This window comes from Haliotis rufescens, unplaced genomic scaffold (assembly GCF_023055435.1).
Source record: "Haliotis rufescens isolate VD_foot unplaced genomic scaffold, xgHalRufe1.0.p SCAF_6, whole genome shotgun sequence".
In the NCBI taxonomy this organism is placed as follows: Eukaryota; Metazoa; Mollusca; class Gastropoda; order Lepetellida; family Haliotidae; genus Haliotis; species Haliotis rufescens.
Genome location: NW_025964334.1, coordinates 46,497,632 through 46,519,209, shown reverse-complemented (window position 1 = coordinate 46,519,209; position 21,578 = coordinate 46,497,632). Strand labels below are relative to the sequence as shown.

Genomic DNA, 21,578 nt, shown 5'->3' with positions numbered 1-21,578 from the left:
TTTTGCAAATAACATGTTATTTCTGCATGTATATTTCTGCCTCAGTCTGTCTGTAATGCTGTCTGCCTTGTTGTCGTGGTAACACTTTCCACTATATGGTGTGTGGGTTTGTCCAGTGTGTTGCTTAGCTGTTTGTTTGTGTTTTATGTTTGTTTTGTTTGTTTTTGTTTGTTTTTAACTTTGACATTTAGATTTGTGATAAAAGCATGAAGAAAATGCTACTTATCTAACATAATGATATGATAAAACAATTTAAATGAAACATTAAGAATAATAAATGTCACGCAGAAAGTTAATTAATGATGCATGTAAATGTTTAATATTTTCATGATTTTAGTTGTAAAAAATCTAGGTGGAGAAGCTTGTTTTAAATGGAATCTCTGAAAGTTTCTAACTATTTGAAGTTTCTCAGCTATGTGAATGTCAGTTTGAGTAACGACGTAAATGACACGGGACCCACTGGTTAGGGCACCCCTCACAACTGATGAAGCGCACATTGCAGTCGTTCATAGCATGCGCTCATTTCTGTCACGTCTGAACTTTAAAACTCACCTGAAGAGTAATTAGAAACTAGAAAAAGTGAATCAAGGTAGACTTACCTGAGACTGATGTTTACCTGGTGCAGGTAAAGCACACGGTGGAAAGACGGCGATAATTGAAGGAAGGGTTGCACTCGAACATAGGCTTAGCACATGCAGTGTGAGAGATTGGTACCCGCCTATACACATTAACAACGGGGCATGTAGAAATTCACTAAGGAAGCCCAAATAGCATCTCCATGTATAGGTACTACCTTGGCAATGAAGCAAGTATGTGTTCCTCATGCTTGTTGATACCAGCATGCTGCCCCTGTATAACACAGCAGTGCCAGGGACAAGGCTGGGGGCAGTTCAGGGCAATGTACATCATGCACGCACCACCCTCATCTGAAACTCCATGCAAATCCTCCAAGGAGTTGAGCCTTTGTGACTTTGTTTACAGATGCATGTTTACCACTTTGGCAGTATATTGAGGCTGAGTGTTTGTGTGGACTGAGAGAGAGGCCGAATGGTACACCCACTCTGTCTTCCCACCATAGGTATATCGGCTGCTGTAAATTGACACCACTCACAACAAGTGGTAGTCTCCCCAATCCAAGGTTCTGGGTTTTTTTTCTTCAGTGACGACTCCTGCCATTTCCCCACAATACCCAGGTGTTAGTTCCACGGACTGACTTCCGTGTCCGCCTCCACCCCAAAGTTCCTGGCAGTTCCTGGCAGATCCTGGTGCCACCGGTGATAGTCACAGCCCACCCTCACTGTCCAGTGTCAGCTGTAGAGTCAGACTTGATTACATAGACTGTCTATCATATCACTATGGCCAAACGCTGGAGTACAGGAAGTAGAATGAATGTTTCTTATCAATATTCGCAGGAGGAACAAATTACACAAGATGGCCGAGTCATAGCCAGATCCAAAGATGAGAAGAGATATTCAGGTAAGTTCATTCTTCAATTTCACATTAACCAGAAACACAAAGAAGGAATGGAATAACTACCAATAATTGGAAAACTTTCTCTTTGACTTACCGTTTAGTATGTGGAATTATTTGTCCACCAAATTGAATATCCTTTTATTATATAAGTCAGTATGAAAACGAAGTTGACGATGTGACTTTGCCTTATTTGGATAGCAGGTAAACATGAACATTTTCAGCTCAGTAGACCAGTATCCAACATATAAACAGTCCAGAAAAGCAGTGCCTCTCAATATTCTGTACAAAACTATCTGCAACATTTTGAGAAACAATATTGATGTCAATTGTCAATGGGATTTATGCCTGTGGAAGGAGTTAACTCCCTTGACTGGTTACCTGCATCCCATATATCTCTCGGTGACATTTCCTCATAATTCTGTCAATTAAGTTTGCTATAGATGGATTGCGATCCTTTCTTTCTGCATACAAGTGAATGCCTAGGGTGATGTATATTTCTGAATGGCTTGTTAAACATGTTTTTGTCCACTTTGGTGAGTCATGAAGAGGTAAAAAGGTATGAGTGTTGCTTGATTGACATTCAGGTTCCCACAGGGTGTGTGAGAACAAGGTAGATCAGCAGGTAGCGGACATGTGCTTCCAGGCTTGGGGTCTTATGTCGGCTATATGTAACTCAGCAAACATTCAAAACCACGTTTATTTTGTGATCTTCCACACATTAGTGACTTTGTGGGAACATCTTGATAAGATCCGTATTCATCAGTAGAAAATTACCTTTTGAGTACCCTTACCCGAATTAAAATGGTGTGAGAGTAATATAGGTTGTGTGATTTCCGCAACTTTGTTTAGTTCATCAATTGAAGATAGTATTTTTTTTGGTATCTGTTAAGATAAGAAGTTGTGCAGTGTCTGCAATTGTGACAGTGAGTCTACTATTACTATTACTACAAGCCTGGGAGGAGACTATTCCAGCAGGGAAAGTTGAAGTACAGGTCATCTATATGTGCTCAGTATGCCAAAGCACAAGCAAAACACTGTTATAAAGCTGTGAGTTTCCCGACCAAGATATCTGTTCCCAACCACTGCTTAGAGTCACCGTGACAACAGCAGCGCCATCCCTCAAATTAGCATCGTTACCCTCCCCCCGATCCCCCACTCCTCCCCGCCTGGCATTGTGCCGCTGCTCTGTAGTCAGCTGATCATGTTGTATCTAAGAAGAGCAGTTTGTAAAGAGGTATGATATCTCTCACCAACAGAAACATATGATTAGCCCCAATGTTTAGATTCATGCTGTTGATGGCTAAGATACCTGAAGGTGACTTTTAAAAAGGAAATCCTGAAGATTGCCCTCTACGGCTGAGTTTTGAGGAATCGGGATCAAAATGATTAGTTTGCAATAAATGTATTATTTGGTTGGAGACTTGACATTGACAATGCACCTTGAGTGCTATCCATTTATCACGGAGGGATAAACATCATGGCCTGTGATGACATTTTCCTTGAAATCTTGGGTCATCATTTACCTTGCTCATTTGGAGTGTGTGCAGGGAAACCCAAATATTCCTTGCTTGAATATTCAGCTGACTTTTCTCCCACACACAATGACATCAGACGATTATGATTCAGTATGATTCATTGGCATCATCCGTACCTGTTTTACATTACTATAGACATGGAAAACACACTGTACTTATTTTGGCGAGACAGAGTAACCCTTCCCGTCATTTCTGCGCATTACAAAACATACGAGAATTCACAGTTCAACCACTTGGTGGTGATGTAAATACTTATTCAGGGCCAGTGGGTATGGAAGTGTTGCCATGATACAGGATGTATGTAATCATTTACAGGTCAGACTGTACAGCTATATCCTATTTTCCCACCTGAAGGAAGGCTGTTGACTGTTTAGCATTTGCATCTTTGATGACTTTAGGATCGGGAATAGAACTGCTGGGATATTTGTTGGTTGTTTATCTTAATTTCTCCTACAAATCTGATACACAATATTGCATGTAGGTTTGGTAGAAAATAGAACATGATGAAATTATGCAGGCAGAAAAACAAGGGACTAATTACGCAGATGAGATTTTCAGACGTTCTAGATGTTACTATGTTGGCAGCATTGAAGAGAGGTTATTACAGCCAGGATCTCTACAGTACACTTAGTCAAGCTGAAGAACTGAACTAGTGGAGCCATGGCTACCATCATCACTTGATGTCTACCACCATCACTTGACGTCTGCCTGGGGTACCACCATCACTTGATGTCTGCCTGGGGTACCACCATCACTTGATGTCTGCCTGGGGACCACCATCACTTGACGTCTGCCTGGGGTACCACCATCACTTGATGTCTGCCTTGGGTACCACCATGGTTAACGTCTGCCTTGGGTACCACTATCACTTGACGTCTGCCTGGGGTACCACCATCACTTGATGTCTGCCTGGGGCACCACCATCACTTGATATCTGCCTGGGGACCACCATCACTTGACGTCTGCCTGGGGTACCACCATCACTTGATGTCTGCCTGGGGTACAGCCATCACTTGATGTGTGCCTGGGGTACCACCATCACTTGATGTCTGCCTAGGGTACCACGATCACTTGACATCTGCCTGGGGACCACCATCACTTGACGTCTGCCTGGGGTACCACCATCACTTGATGTCTGCCTGGGGTACAGCCATCACTTGATGTGTGCCTGGGGTACCACCATCACTTGATGTCTGCCTGGGGTACCACCATCACTTGATGTCTGCCTGGGGACCACCATCACTTGACGTCTGCCTGGGGTACCACGATCACTTGACGTCTGCCTGGGGTACCGCCATCACTTGATGTCTGCCTGGGGTACCACCATCACTTGATGTCTGCCTGGGTCATCACCATCACTTGATGTCTGCCTGGGGTACCACCATCACTTGATGTCTGCCATGGCTACCACCGTCACTTGACCGGTACCTGACCGTGACTTTACCTAATTCTTTGTGTGTATGCTATTTTAATGCACACTCTGAAAAATGACTCCATCCATGCAAATGTTTTTGCTGCCTATCCGTCTACACCAGAATAAAACAACAGTCTGATGCCTGTTTATCAACCTTCTAGGTAATTGAGATTGTTCTGAATGACCCCCTTAGCTTCTCTTGTCTTGTCCAGACAAGACAATCCCGTTAGTCGCCTCTTACGCCAGGCTTGGGTTGCTGAAGACCAGTTGTAACCCAGATCTTTACGAGATATAACGGTTGTGACATCACTGTGTTCAGTTGCTGTGGCCATGGAGTGCTGAGGTGACCGTAAGCCACCAGCATCCCGGTGTGTGACGATATGACGTATCTATTTTTTCGAGCAATGGTTTTCCTTTGTAGGCTGTAAACGTTTTTTACAAAATGTCATTGTGTGACCTTTAACGCAGATGCAGTTTTCTCCAGTGTGCATAGCATCTTTTGTGCCCCCCTCGTATTTTAGCTTCAGGTTAGATTCCTTCCTTCCCATTATAATGGTGAATATTTCCATTGGCTATATGTAATGTTTGTCCATCAACTGGAGTTAAGCTGTCAGTGCAGTATGAGATGTGGTAGCTGGCAGGTTGAGGTGTCTTATGTAATTGGGATATCATCAATGCTGCAGTAGCATTCTGACCTTTCAGTCTCCTCTACCCACCCTACAGTCTTCCCGCACCACCCTACAGTCTCCTCTACCCACCCTACAGTCTCCTCTACCCACCCTACAGTCTCCTCTACCCACCTACAGTCTCTTCTACCCACCCTACAGTCTCCTCTACCCACCCTACAGTCTCTTCTACCCACCCTACAGTCTCTTCTACCCACCCTACAGTCTCTTCTACCCACCCTACAGTCTCCTCTATCCACCCTACAGTCTCCTCTACCCGCCCTACAGTCTCCCCGAACCACCCTGCAGTCTCCTCTACCCACCCTACAGTCTCCTCTACCCACGCTGCAGTCACCTCTACCCACCCTACAGTCTCCTCTACCCACCCTACAGTCTCCTCTACCCACCTACAGTCTCTTCTACCCACCCTACAGTCTCCTCTACCCACCCTACAGTCTCTTCTACCCACCCTATAGTCTCCTCTACCCACCCTACAGTCTCCTCTACCCGCCCTACAGTCTCCCCACACCACCCTGCAGTCTCCTCTACCCACCCTACAGTCTCCTCTACCCACCTACAGTCTCTTCTACCCACCCTACAGTCTCCTCTACCCACCCTACAGTCTCTTCTACCCACCCTACAGTCTCCTCTTCCCACCCTGCAGTCTCCTCTACCCACCCTACAGTCTCTTCTACCCACCGTACAGTCTCCTCTACCCACCCTACAGTCTCCTCTACCCGCCCTACAGTCTCCCCACACCACCCTGCAGTCTCCTCTACCAACCCTACAGTCTCCTCTACCCACCTACAGTCTCTTCTACCCACCCTACAGTCTCCTCTACCCACCCTACAGTCTCTTCTACCCACCCTACAGTCTCCTCTTCCCACCCTGCAGTCTCCTCTACCCGCCCTACAGTCTCCCCACACCACCCTGCAGTCTCCTCTTCCCACCCTGCAGTCTCCTCTACCCACCCTACAGTCTCCCCCACCCACCCTACAGTCTCCTCTACCCGCCCTACAGTCTCCCCACACCACCCTACAGTCTCCTCTACCCACCCTACAGTCTCCTCTACCCGCCCTACAGTCTCCCCACACCACCCTACAGTCTCCCCCACCCACCCTGCAATCTCCCCTACCCACCCTACAGTCTCCTCTACCCAACCTACAGTCTCCCCCACCCACCCTACAGTCTCCTCTTCCCACCCTACAGTCTCCTCTACCCACCCTACAGTCTCCCCAATCCACCCTACAGTCTCCCCCACCCACCCTACAGTCTCCCCCACCAACCCTACAGTCTCCTCTTCCCACCCTACAGTCTCCCCTACCCACCCTACAGTCTCCCCTACCCACCCTACAGTCTCCCCTACCCACCCTACAGTCTCCTCTACCCACCCTACAGTCTCCCCTACCCACCCTACAGTCTCATCTTCCCACCCAACAGTCTCATCTTCCCACCCTACAGTCTCCTCTACCCACCCTACAGTCTCCCCTACCCACCCTACAGTCTCCCCTACCCACCCTGCAGTCTCCCCTACCCACCCTACAGTCTCCCCTACCCACCCTGCAGTCTCCTCTACCAACACTACAGTCTCCTCTTCCCACCCTACAGTCTCCCCCACCCACCCTGCAGTCTCCCCTACCCACCCTACAGTCTCCCCCATCCACCCTACAGTCTCCCCCATCCACCCTACAGTCTCCCCCACCCACCCTACAGTCTCCTCTTCCCACCCTACAGTCTCCTCTACCCCCCCCTACAGTCTCCCCCACCCACCCTGCAGTCTCCCCTACCCACCCTACAGTCTCCTCTTCCCACCCTACAGTCTCCCCCACCCACCCTGCAGTCTCCCCTACCCACCCTACAGTCTCCTCTTCCCACCCTACAGTCTCCCCCACCCTCCCTACAGTCTCCTCTACCCACCCTACAGTCTCCTCTACCCACCCTACAGTCTCCCCTACCCACCCTACAGTCTCCTCTACCCACCCTACAATCTCCCTTACCCACCCTACAGTCTCCCCACACCACCCTAGTCTCCCTTACCCACCCTACATACAATACATAAACTTTAGAACAAGGAAGTGGAACTGTTGTGCATGCACACTAGAACTGTACGTACTTACGTCACTTGAGATGTTGGAACACTATAAGACTGCCAAACTGATTCCAAACCAACACATGGCTTGAACTTGGGTCTGGGACCATTAATTCCTTAAAACGAGGTCTGATCTGAAAGTCTTTGAAGTGAGTATACAATTGTATCTATGATCTGCCCTATAAGGGGGTGGCATACTGCACGTCAGTAGCATGATTGACGGCTCATGATGTTTTATAGCGAGGTAATACATACTGTGGTTGACAGCTCCAACCTCCCGACCCGACTGCAGTATAAAAGAGTTGAATTGTCCAGGCATAAACTGTATTGAAAAGTCAGCCTAGGTATAGAAATAGCACAGGTCGTATATTGCCGTTCCAGCAGATCAGCTGTATGTATGCATGTATCAAGGCTGTGGCGTTCATATTTGTGGAGTGTACTTGGATTGATCAAACATGGATGTTGTCACAAGACAGATACGACATTTTCGAGGTGAGCTCTGTTCCTACGCAGTGATACATCTATCAACAACATTTTTAGCATAGATCTGACGAGATAAACTTGGACAAACATTGAATATTAGCCGCACATGATGAAACACACACGTGTTGACAGGTGTATTGATTTTGTTAAGGTGAGAATTGCAAGTGGTTAAACCAGTTAATTCACATGTTACAAGAATATGCTGTATTCAATGATGTATTGTGACATGAAATGTGTCAAATCTAATAATAGGCACCTAAGGGTCTGCTGTCACCGACAATTAACAGGTTGTTGTGTGAGCATGTTGGCACAGCTTGTGATATAGGTTATAGGAAGGCATCTGCTCAGGATTGACTGCCCTATCACATAGTCCTGACATCAAGTTTTTGTGTAAGGTTAACTAAAAATAATTTGATAAAGGAACCCTCAAGACCTGAGAAGGGGATGTGTATAGGCTGCTAGAGCTGAGAAGGGGATGTGTATAGCCTGCTAGAGCTGAGAAGGGGATGTGTATAGCCTGCTAGAGCTGAGAAGGGGATGTGTATAGGCTGTTTGAGCTGAGAAGGGGATGTGTATAGGCTGCTAGAGCTGAGAAGGGGATGTGTATAGCCTGCTAGAGCTGAGAAGGGGATGTGTATAGGCTGCTAGAGCTGAGAGGGGGATGTGTATAGGCTGCTAGAGCTGAGAAGGGGATGTGTATAGGCTGCTAGAGCTGAGAAGGGGATGTGTATAGGCTGCTAGAGCTGAGAAGGGGATGTGTATAGGCTGCTAGAGCTGAGAAGGGGATGTGTATAGGCTGCTAGAGCTGAGAAGGGGACGAGAATGTATTAGGGGTGATTCTATTATTATCAGAAGGTTATTTTCTTCTAACGAGACTATTAATATCATACAAAGAGAGGCTCAGTCTCCAGTAGGTTGAGATCATGTCTATAAGGCTACCTGCTGCTGTAGTGTGGGTTCCAGTCCCTTGCTGCTTCTGTAACGTTCTGAATTAATATTCCATTGAAATTCTAACAAGTTATTCCAATTTCAACTTAGATAAATGCCATTGTGAAGCCATGCCTAGTCCTTTGTGGTCTGATGAGCTGCAGCATTTTCTTGTGTCAGTTTCTTGGGACAAATTTCCTTTATTTATCGCCAATTTTTGTAGGTTTTGTCATGGTTAACTTAATTCTTGGCTATGTCAGCCACAATACTCAGGTTTGAGGTTTTTCACTGGAATTCTCTTTGCAAATGTGCCGAAGACTTGAATGATGTAGTTTTGAAATATCTGGAATAATTTGCATGTTTCATTGTCTTCTCTACTGAAGAGCTGTCGTCAATCAAACAATTCCGTTTCTCACCTTCAACAAGAAGGGCCCTGAGAAACAAAACCTTCAGTGAAAGAACAAATTAGTTTCCCATGAACACACACCTCTGAGTCACAAATACCCCTGTCAGCTTAAACACTGGCCAAACACAGTTTTTATCTTATCAAAATTTATCTGTGCAAAATTTTGTCCGTGACAAACTTGTAAACTTTAAGGTACAACAAGCACTCGCAGGCTGGATATTACATAACCTGCCCAATTACACCTGGACTGCTCGCGGGCGTATAGGCAGTGCTGACTTGCCGACTTGACACTTCTAATGATTTCGTGCTTTTCACTAACCAGTGACTGATGAGATTAGCTCAAGTTTAAGCCTGGTATTTGACAATTATTGCCAGGTTGGTGAACTTGAATAGCCTTTATGTAAATGCTCCATTCGTGTATAGATTAGGGCAGTATTATTTCTTGTAGTTAATCATGCTCCATGTTTATATCAATGTGCGATCAGGTAAACTGATGATAGTAGCGTCTTTGTACATTTCAAAACTAGGCGTGAAATCTGTAGGTAATAAACATTAAAATGGCTGATGGAGATGGATTGTTATGTAATAGGCTTCATGCAAGCTAGTTAGTAGATTGATTTCCAGGGCATGTTTGTGTGCATTGAAACTATATCAATAATGCTTTATTTAGATATTGTTTATGTAAATCTGAAAATGTATCATTGAAATATTTGTGTAAAAGTAACTTAAATGTCGATGTCAGAGGTATGGTAGATATTGAGCCTACCTTGCATGTCTATAAATACACTATGAGAGTCCATGTCGGTAGCCTACAGTTCACACAATGGGAATCCACATCTGTAGCCTACAGTTCACACTATGAGAGTCCACGTCCGTAGTCTACAGTTCACACTGTATGAATTCACATCGGTAGTCTACAGTTCACTCTGTGAGAGTCCACGTCCGTAGTCTACAGTTCACACTGTGAGAGTCCACGTCGGTAGTCAACAGTTCACACTGTGAGAGTCCACGTCGGTAGTCTACAGTTCACACTGTGAGAGTCCACGTCGGTAGTCAACAGTTCACACTGTGAGAGTCCATGTCGGTAGTCTACAGTTCACACTGTGAGAGTCCACGTCGGTAGTCTACAGTTCACACTGTGAGAGTCCACGTCGGTAGTCTACAGTTCACACTGTGAGAGTCCACGTCTGTAGTCTACAGTTCACACTGTGAGAGTCCACGTCTGTAGCCTACAGTTCACACGATGGGAATCCACATCTGTAGCCTATACAGTTCACACTATGAGAGTCCACGTCCGTAGTCTACAGTTCACACTGTATGAATTCACATCGGTAGTCTACAGTTCACCTTGTATAAATTCACCTTGGTGGTCATCTTCCCAAGGTAAGAGAGTTAACTGACCATAAAAGTCCAGTTTCCACCCTTGCCGAACTAGGCTGGTATTAAGGCTGGCCTGACAAGTTTATGCATAGTCCAATCAAAATCGTGCAACGAAATCGAAATCCGGTTAGTGAACCGTCATGCACATTTCGGTCGATTGCAGGATTTACAAAGCCTGTGCACCGCCAACTCGTCAACAGATATTTTCAAAATCTTTTCATGTTTTTAATCAAAGTGTTTGCGTGATTTCATGCACTTTGCGGTGTAAGACCCGTTTATCACATTTATCGATCATATCATCTTGACTAGGTGCCGCCATTTTGTTTGAAGCAAATGCAAGTGAAAGGAGAGGTTGAATCTGATTGGTCTGTAGGAGAGGCACAGAAGGGGCATAATAGCCACTGGTGGCACTCCGATCGAGCCCAAGAATTCCAGCCTAGTTCGGCAAGGGTGGAAGCTGGACTTTGATAGACAGTTAACTCTCTTGCCTCGGGAAGATGCTCGATAGTCTACAGTTCACACTAAAAGTATTCACTTTGGTAGTCTACAGTTCACACATAAAAGTTCACAATGTTGTCGAAAGTTCATACTGCTGATAATGGTTTATCAATGTATCAAGAAATATATATGAGTGCACGTGGTCATGTACTATTAGGACAAGGATCCTTTCGGGCTTATGTCAATTTTATAAATTATTGGAATGAAAATTAGAATACAGGCTCAAATGGATAACAACTAACCTCTTTTTTCAAATACCCGGCAAAAACTATATTTCCCCCTTCAAGAGAAGCTCCTACTATGCATATCCTTAGGAAATAAGTGTGGGTCAGACACTTGCATGTTCCTGTTGAAGTGTGGCAAATGTCTTCCTTTTTACTAATTGCAGATCTAAATTACTATCACCCATGTTGACTTCACATTTAATGAAATTTGCCTCATATTTTCAAACTACAAAGATAAATGTTGCTACACAACAAAAGCAGTTTGAAATGTTTGAGTTGGCAATACAGCAGTCCACTGATTGTTTCCCCTGATGTTGGATCTGTCCCGGTTGATAAGGACAGTTCCAGGAAGCACCTGAGAGATCTTTGTATGATTACTGGTGGAGAATGGCAGCCTGTCTGTGCAGACGATAGGGTTCGACCTGCTGTCATGAATCTGGTCATGTATTAAAACAAATGTCATTATCTGTTGTGTGACTGACAGTATCTGGCTGTCCGCTCACCAAGTGAACATGGTCCATCAGTCATGGGTGACTGTAGACTGTATCTGCCACAGAGATATATTGCATTATCTGGCACAGAGATATATTGCATTATCTGGCACAGAGATATATTGCATTATCTGGCACAGAGATATATTGCATTATCTGCCACAGAGATATATTGCATTATCTGCCACAGAAACATATTGCATTATCTGGCACAGAGATATATTGCATTATCTGGCACAGAGATATATTGCATTATCTGGCACAGAAACATATTGCATTATCTGCCACAGAGATATATTGCATTATCTGCCACAGAGATATATTGCATTATCTGCCACAGAGATATATTGCATTATCTGGCACAGAGATATATTGCATTATCTGGCACAGAAACATATTGCATTATCTGGCACAGATATATTGCATTATCTGGCACAGAGATATATTGCATTATCTGGCACAGAAACATATTGCATTATCTGGCACAGAGATATATTGCATTATCTGGCACAGAGATATATTGCATTATCTGCCACAGAAACATATTGCATTATCTGGCACAGAGATATATTGCATTATTTGGCAAAGAGATATATTGCATTATCTGGCGCAGAGATATATTGCATTATTTGGCAAAATGATATATTGCATTATCTGGCACAGAGATATATTGCATTATCTGGCACAGAAACATATTTCATTATCTGGCATAGAGATATATTGCATTATTTGGCAAAGAGATGTATTGCATTATCTGGCACAGAGGTATATTGCATCATCTGAAGAAGAACAAGAACTGCTTTGAATATAGCATATAATTTGGTATATAGATTTCCATATTTCCGGTTGTTATGGAGATACTGGATAATGCACTTTTCACAAGCAACAAGGATAAAAAATGAATAGGACATCTCTTCTGTGATTTTGACAATGTTTCTTTGAAACACCTAACAAACACTTAGACAATATGAATTTGATATATGAACTTTTTAAGAAGAACAGAATATATGTTATCCCTTTACAAAATTTTGCATTTGCCATTTAAAATGCAGGCACCTGAATTCAAATTCCTTCCCCCTGTTATGGCAAACACAGCACCTGTATGAGACTAAATGTGAATGGATTTCTCTTAAAAAATCAACATTCCCAACTCATGTTAGGCATGCTCCAGATCCTTGGACAGGGCTGTGTACAACATTCAAGGTGTCATTATGTGGAAGTAGAAAGCGTTCATTTACACGGAATTCAAAATATTAACATTGAGTTGAGACTTCCTGCTCCACGCTGCTGCTGGAGCGAAGCCAGACCGCAGGGACATAAGTGTGGCTGCCACCGCACCGACCAGGGAGTAGTCACCACTAGTATATACACCGCTTCTCTTGCATCACTCGTGAGTGGAGTCGGTAATACCTGGCCACTGTGTCATTTTGACGATCAGACGGTTCACATGAAGATGACAAGTGCAAACATTTGAGGGCGGGAGTCGGTGAGTGGGACGCACACTGCAACGTCGGCCACTGAGGGGAGAGACAGACAGGTTTGTTGGATTACATGCCTAATTACCTGAGTGTCCTTGTTAGTTATTTGTTCTTGCAAGATTAAGCCATGCAGTTGAAGCATGGGTAAATAGCAAATTAGGAGCTGATAATGTCTTAGAATTCCATACATGTAACTGTATCTCCCAACAGTGATGTTTATGGTCAATGTTATATAGGAATAAATAACATAAGTTAGACTTACACAGCCTGAATATATGACATACGTATAGACATCCATGTTCAGCCATTCCCTATGTTAAATTAGTATTAAAAAGATTGAAATGAAACAGCATTCAAAATATATAAAACATGATGCACAGAAATCAAAACCCGTTTCAAGAAATCTTCCTTGAGGTATCAGATTTAGTTGTAAGGATATTTGCTCTGTGTTTACTTTTCCTACAAATGTGACAGTCTGTATGCTATAATGAAGTCCTGGGCCCACCCGCAGGCCATCCCACTGTGCTGTTTGTCCCAGACACTGAGCGAGGTCAGGCACCTGCACAGGGGGCATATGCACAGGGGGCACATGCATGGTGCCAGGAACAGCTATCTGTGTAGGCATGTCAGGAACACTGCTATGTGCTCGCTGTAAACAAATTGACATCGCTAGTTAGCATTACCATGATTCCAAGGGAAGTAACTCACGTTCAATACTTCTGTCCTGGTGCAAATAGTATGCCTACACATTTGAGGGAAATACATGTACAAGAGAAAATTCTCAGAATCAGTTATAGTACATGTATTAAGAAAGATTTTCTGTTTGTGATCCAAGTTTCCTAGGTTTAGATTTATTGAATAAAGTTTACAAAGTTAATGAGAGCAGAAAAGGTCAATGTCACCATGGAACTAACAACATCAGCATGAGTCAGACATGAAGTATTTGTTTACTGTTCCATTCATTTGTTGAGATTATTGCTCTAATTATACGGACTAATTCATGTATGTAATTACTAAGGTTGCAGCCAATATGTACTGTATCCTTGGGTAACATATTCCAAATAACAAGGGTAATTATACAATCCTCATACCTTGTCAACTGACATATACTATTCCCAACACAACTTGTGACATAATGTCAAAGGAATCCACAACAACCTATGACAGGGAATACTCAACCGGCACTGAGATGGTGAACCACATGCTGTTTGTCAAGCATTATGGACTGTGACCTGGTATGGGTTGTTATAGATGCACACATTCTTTTTTAGGACTATTGACAACATTCATAGTGAAACATCTTACAATGAGGAAACTTTCACTTCCCCCAGGTGAAGCTGACTAGACCAAATTACATGTTTCGGTACATCAGTCTTAACTCTCTGTGGATTTGGCCGGAAGCCAGATTGATGTCATACCGTTACTACTGACTCAGCTGGAAGCCAGATTGATGTCATACCGTTACTACTGACTCAGCCTTTTTCCACCATGAAGAAGAACAATGCTCTAAGAGTGCCAGGATTTGCTGACTGCAACTCTTTCCCAAAAAGAATTTTATACCCAAAGATTTTTTTTAAATATTTACTAAGTAAGGATAAGAATTTATGGATGCACAACTTCTTTATTACAATTAAGAGCTCTTAATTGTATTAAAGAAGTTGTTCATCCATAAATTCTTATCCTTACTTAGTACTCTTAATTGTAATAAAGAAGTTGTTCATCCATAAATTCTTATCCTTACTTAGTACTCCAACTCCTAAATGCCTATCAAAGAACATGTTTACTACTATTACATAATTCTACACCCAAGTTTGTAACCTACACAGATGTTTCTATTTCAGTAATGTGTACATACTTGATGTAAGGGTGAATGTTTTCTTCATAGACTGTTAACAAGATGCTTGGCGGTGTATGACCCGTGGTACCTGAAGCCTAACATGCAAACATGTTTGATATATTACCGAACTTCAGCCACAAAAGAAAGGAATAATGAACCAAATCACTAAATCTGACCCACAATCTGAGTTTAGTTCAGCGGCTGCCTATATCCTATTCAGATTCCACCAATCAATACATACACATCTACATCTAACAACACCAGCTTCTACCTGTTGCTGATGGCTGTTGGTGCTTCCCCATATGGGACAGCCTTGTTCTCATCAACCGCACTAACAAAGGGCACGGTTCTGTCGCAGTTTAGGTAAACATTTCATATCTATTGAGTTACACAAAGGTACAATTTAATACAAGTGCCATGTGCTATGATATACTGATGATATATATAGGAGACAAATAGCTAACTGATCTACTGGATTTAATATAAATATCCACAAATGAATTGTGTGTTAAGTGAGATGTTTAAAAACATTTCACCTGTTGGTATATACATGTACATACACTATTTCATATCTGTTTCCATATATATAACAATTTTATTATTTCCACCCAAGATGGTCAGTTGAGTGAAGGTTAATTGTCTGAAGTTACAATAATTGTAACTAGTGGTTATTGATGCATACAAGGAAATAATTCAGTCATTTTTCTATTTCACCATGTGGTAAGTTATAAGTTTGGGGAAAGATTTATAACTCTAGACTTTGTCCCTTGTCAAACATGTGAGTTTCTGTGGGGAAGCTTTTTCCAGAATATATTAGTATTCTGAAACAAGCATATTGCATGACAGTATCCATGGGAAGTTGTATTTCTCATTAGTCGCACTGTTCATGTTGGGTGTTAAGTGGGGATCAGGATTGTAAAACTGTAATCCTTGCAAGTTCATACTCAGCATGGAATATAATTCATTATCCCCTAGTTTCTTTTGTCAATAAAGGTACTCAGCCAGAAAACCTTTATGACAATCATAATAATATGTAAGTGTATGACAATCAATATTTGATACTGATATCTTTGCATCTAATCCATAAGGATTCCGTTATGAATGGTCACTCGAGCCCCTAGATCTATACTTTAGCCACAGAGATATCAGACCAATCAGAATTAAATCTGGGACTTGCAAGCCAATCAGATTCTATTTCACACTAAACCAGATTTGTGTGAAGTCAAGAGTGAAGCTGTCACCATATTCCCAAGTTGTAACAAAACCATGCCCTGTCATGGTTGAACTGGCCTCTCCCTATTTGCCAGCAACTGACATTTGTTGTGTGGAGAAATAGAAGCCTCATTGTTGTAATTAACTCATGTCACTTAATTAGTCAGGGCATGTCAGTTTCACCTGTCTGCAACTCCAGGTCAAAGGTTCACGATGTTTGGGGACATTCGGAGTGGTCTAACAGGAAACTGAACTCCAAACTGTTTCAAATCAGAGCTTACTTCTGTGGAATACTTACCTCGAATATTGGATTTCCCCTGTTCACAGACAAAACAGACTCTGTTCCATGGCGACGCAGCGTTCTTGTGGATTGTGCTGAAGTACCTGTCAAATGTCACACACCTCTCTTTGATCAATACCTGTAGAAGCTTGATAGTGCAACTCATTGCCTTTTCTGTCTGTGCACCACCGATATGCAGAATTATGACAGATTGTTTCCAAGTAGAATTTTTTAATTGGTTTTAGTAACGGATTTTTCCATGCTCTTCTAACTCAAGTTGTATTTGGGTAAGAAGGTCTTCGTGCCTCTGGAATTAAAACTGATGGTCATTAAAAATTGATGAAGGACAAATAGAGCATGAAACAGAGAGGTTGACGGATACTATGACCATACACCTCATGGAATCACTCTTCTGATCAGGCAGTGTTTGAGTAGTGAATTTGGAAACAAGAAGGTGTGTTTGTTGTAGTGCTTCTGCTATTGACATACAGTTGACAGCGCCGAACTGTGATTTGGGAGCATATTTACTGTCGCGTATGTCCTGCTGTGCCATGGCAAAGGTGAATAAAGGCAGTCTTGCCTCCAAGAATCTGGCATCTTGGTACAGCTGTTACATGCGACAAGTGAGCAATAACACGCGGCATGATGCGACCACCGAGCACAGGGGTGGGGTCACCAGTGGGGTGCAAGGTAATTGATTTGTTTATTTCGTTAGTGTAATTGACACGAAATAAGCAAGGGCTGTTTCCACTCAAGTATTGATCGATGTGTATGTGTGTTCATGCATGAAAGTTTAAAGATAATTGTGCGATCAATACAGTACATCTTAATCCCGCCATGCACTTTAGTCCCCGTGGCAGCCAGCTCTTTTTGGTAATAATACCCAGCAGTGGGACATTGCAAGTTATAAATACTCTAAACATCTCAAAGTTACAATAAGATATTATATATGTGTGTTTCCATGAGACCACGTTATTTATAGAGACATGGCTACATATAACTCTAGAACTGAATGATACCTGTCAAAATAGACTTGACATAATGTAAATAAGATGTGTTTGTTCTGTATGTGGAGGCAGTTTGCGGGGGAGCCCAGGTGCATGGTGCAGTTCTAAGCTGTTGCCTTGTCCACCGAGTGAAGGTTACCTCTCATTGATTACAGAATTATTTGTGTGTTTGCTCTCCATGGTTGTATAGATTTCACATGTAGCCATTGATTCTAACAGTTCTTCATGTTGTTTCATAGATTGTATAGGCAGCATTATGACATTCTGCTTGAATATCACTTTATGTAAAAACAATTATAGCTTGATTAAATTGTGGAAAGAAAAAATGCCAAAAGACATTAAAAGATGGTACTTGTTGTTACCCTGCCTAGTTCGGAATTAAGGGGTTAAAACAATGACTGGTCAGCTCAGAGTCTGTGTCTGAGTGGGTTATTCGTGTAAACTGGGGCATGGTATCTCAGTGGGCTAGCACTATAAATTTGGAATTAGCATTGACTAGTACAAGCAGCCACACACACACATGCATGCACGTCGCAACAGAAGTACAATAATCTGGTACACGACGTTAAGCCCCATTTCACCTCACCTTACATGATTGTGAAACTTTGATCGTGTAGCCCAGCTACTTTGTATGCAAACATTATGTGGACACCCCTGAAGAAAATGTAGTGATTCTAGCAAAATCGTTCTAGACTGAAAGTTGATATTATTGACATTACCACCCTGCCACTTGAAGTGTGATGTCACAAGTCGAGATAAGAGAACCTCTTTTAAGCTTGTTGGCGTCCTTAAACTTTGTGATGTCACATTTGTAATGCTGAACCTTCTTAGACGATTCAAGGGTTTGCAACTTGACATTTGTAACCTATGCTTGCTTGTACATCTATCATTGGTCAAAACTGCCTACCAACCATGATTGTCAACAAAGTACTCTTCTATAGACATAGCTCCTGCAGTAGTACAACCCACAGTGTATGGCCTGGCTGATCGTGTGTCATTGTGACACAAGGTCATTGCTGTCAAGCACTGGGCGGCCTTGTCCACTGTGATACCAGAGTGTAGGTGGAGCCAGGCATGTTCAGTGTCGGACAGGAGTGCACACCCATCCACCACTACCCACTTTGTAGACGACAGTGGATATCGTGCTGGTATATCTGGTACAGTGCTTATTGTAGTGTAAAAACATTCACTCTCAGACGTGCCCTGACCAGATCATCATGGGTTTCAATCCCAGATTCAGGGTGTACAACAGCTGTGTATTTGTGTAAAGTATGCATTAAATATAAAACTTAAATATGCAGCCAAATCAAATCTCTAGCATGTCAAATATGCAACAAAAACTATAAGAATGCTATTGAAATAAAACTAATGTGTATATTACATTGTTAGATAAAATGATTGTATCAGCCGATCACAAAATTAATTTACCGACAGTTACATTTGGTATTTTTTTAAAACATGTGTATACTACTGTTCATTTGGTATTAAATGATTTTCAGGGATTGTTACAAAACGGGTTTTCAAGTTTAAATACCCAAATGTGAAGAAACATGTGGGTAACAAAAAATTGAATATCCACTAAAAATTGTGGATGCCCCATAAAAATCAAATCGATGGGTAAAATACCCAAGTAACCAAAAGCTAATCTAGAGCTCTGCAGATTTCCCTAGCTGATTATGATCCTTTGAATGTCGGCACTCTACACATGACCGTGTGTTTCACCAAGTGAACATCTGAGACTTGTATCATTTTGGATTTCCCTCGTCATGTTTCTAGGTTTGTCATCAATTATGATCACTGGTTTCACAAACATGGTAAATGCCTTAGGATCTGCATCACCTCAGACTTGCCTCAGATATTAAGCTGACATGCCATGATATCAATGAAATACTGTTCAAAGCAGCATTCAAACAAATTCGCTCCCACTCTGAGCCATCTTCCCGAGGCAAGGGAGTTAACTGACTATAAAGGTCCCATTTCCACCCTTGCCGAACTAGGCTGGTATTATGGAGTTACATTTTGGCTGGGCTAAGGAGTCTATGCATAGTTCAATCAAAATCGCGCACCGAAATCGAAACCCGGTTTGTAAAATGTCGTGCAGATTTCTGTTGATAGCAGGATTTGCAAAGCATGTGCACTGCCAACTCGTTGTCAACAGATATTTTCCAAGTCTTTTCATGTTTTTAATCAAGGTGCTCACGTAATTTGATGCACTTCGCTATGTAAGACCCGTTTAATCACAATATAGATCTTGATTATCAATCAGATCGCTTTGACTGGGCGCCACCATTTTGTTTGAAACAAATGCAAGTGATACGAGAGGTGGAATCTGATTGGTCCATAGGAGAGGCTTAGAAGGAACATAACTCGTAATAACCACTGGTGGCACTACGGTCGAGCCCAGGAATTCCACCTTAGTTCGGCAATGGTGGAAACTGGACTTTTATAGTCAGTTAACTCACTTGCCTCGGGAAGATGACTCAGAGCAGATTTTTGCAATATTTTCCTCATTGTCAACTAGTGATACAAGATTTTAAAGTGCTTCACAAAATGACAGCATAATACTCAATGAAGCTCTCATACAATCCTCCTGCCTTCACCATAATGTTTGTGCCACCAGGGAATGGTCTGAGGAAAAGAATATTGATTTTCTCAAATTGTGACCCAGTTGCCCAGGTTTATGACCCCAAGAATGCGACCTTCTTAACTTGTTTACTTTCTGAGAATATCTTGACTCACAATTCCTGCCATTTAACAGCAGAAGCGTCCCGACTGGCTAGTGTGTTTGACTATCTTTCGTTTGATAAGATGCACATTGTGGGCCGAGGTTACATTTTGATAAGACAGAGGTGAGCAAAGTGCAGACTTCACCATATGTTTTCAAATACATGTAACTGTTTTATAGTTTCACAATCACAGGTACACGCCTTGTTAACCTGACAGAGAGAAAACATTGGTGTATGATATTAATTATTGTTATTATATGCTACTTAATCATTTTTTGTAAGATTCCATTCCTTCTTTGACATGCCACATGCCACCATTTGTGTAAACTATAAATGCAGTATCCAGTTGTCATGTTGATGTTAGGAATGATATGATGATTAATTAGTTTTTGTAATACATTTTCCTAGTCAATGGATTACTGATATTTATGTTCTTTACTGACATTGAATGTGGATGTTGTATTGATCATCACACTTTCACCTGACTTCAAACATCATCATTCACACCTTTAGGAATGTGAGAAATGTCCCAGTTGTTTTACAGTGAAACAGTGAATCCCATTGTTGGCAACGCTGGTGGACAAATTTGAAGACAAAAGATGTTGGGTCAGTTTGTTTAGGGAAACGTACCTGAGTCAATACGAGGTATGGTCAGTGTCTGGTTTGTGTTTCAGATTCATTTGGTGACCAGGGCGACTCCAGGGTGGTCAGAGAGGTTACCGTCCAGTCTATGGGGTGAGTATTGTTTGTCTTGAGCTCCACCCTGCCGCCCACGCCCTGTCCCCGCCCTCCCACATCATCGCCTGTTCGGGCAGCTTGGACCACTAACTGTTGTGACCAGTGCTGATACCGTCTTCTCCTAATGCCTGTCATAGTTGTGGTGTTTCTAAACAAAGCAGTTTTCTTTGTTTTTTAACAATTTTTCTAAGCCTCATGTTTAAGAAAAAGGATTTTGGGGGATTATGATCTTCTAGATATTTTTATGAGAGCATTAAGATTTTGAGCACATGTGTGGTTCGTGTCGTTATGATGTTTGCATATCAACAGATACGGAGCACCCTAGAAGGCCATATTGGAATAACACAAGCATGTTTTAAGGCCTCAAATATTTGCATAACCTTCTTCCAGATATCAATAATAATATTCTATCTTTTCAACTGACTAATGAGATGACTAATCATAGCAGGTAAAGAGGAACTTGACAAATAAACATAAACCAGGATAAAATCCACTTTTTTAGATTTTGAGATAGGTATAAATAACAGTTATGTCTGATATTTAGATCATGATCTTTAACCTCTGACCTCTGACCTGACCTTAACTGTTTATCTTTCTCTATTAACCCTGATCGTTCCTTTCACTCACTCAGTAAAACACACCAATCATTTCATACACAGGTTTGGAAACTGGTAGAAAGCATAATATCATTGAAGACCAAATGGAATTTCTTAGG

At 42.3% G+C, this 21,578-nt stretch overlaps 1 protein-coding gene across 7 annotated transcripts in view; it reads left to right on the top strand.

Moving 5' to 3' along the window:
* Positions 1-21,578, top strand: part of LOC124142900 — a 49,915-nt gene that overhangs the window by 7,183 nt on the left and 21,154 nt on the right. For all 7 annotated transcript variants that reach the window (XM_048386380.1, XM_048386381.1, XM_048386384.1 and 4 more), the window contains 2 exons: positions 1,413-1,476; positions 20,800-20,860. In XM_048386380.1, coding sequence (XP_048242337.1) covers positions 1,413-1,476; positions 20,800-20,860 — 125 coding nt within the window. The remainder of the gene's footprint in view (positions 1-1,412; positions 1,477-20,799; positions 20,861-21,578) is intronic.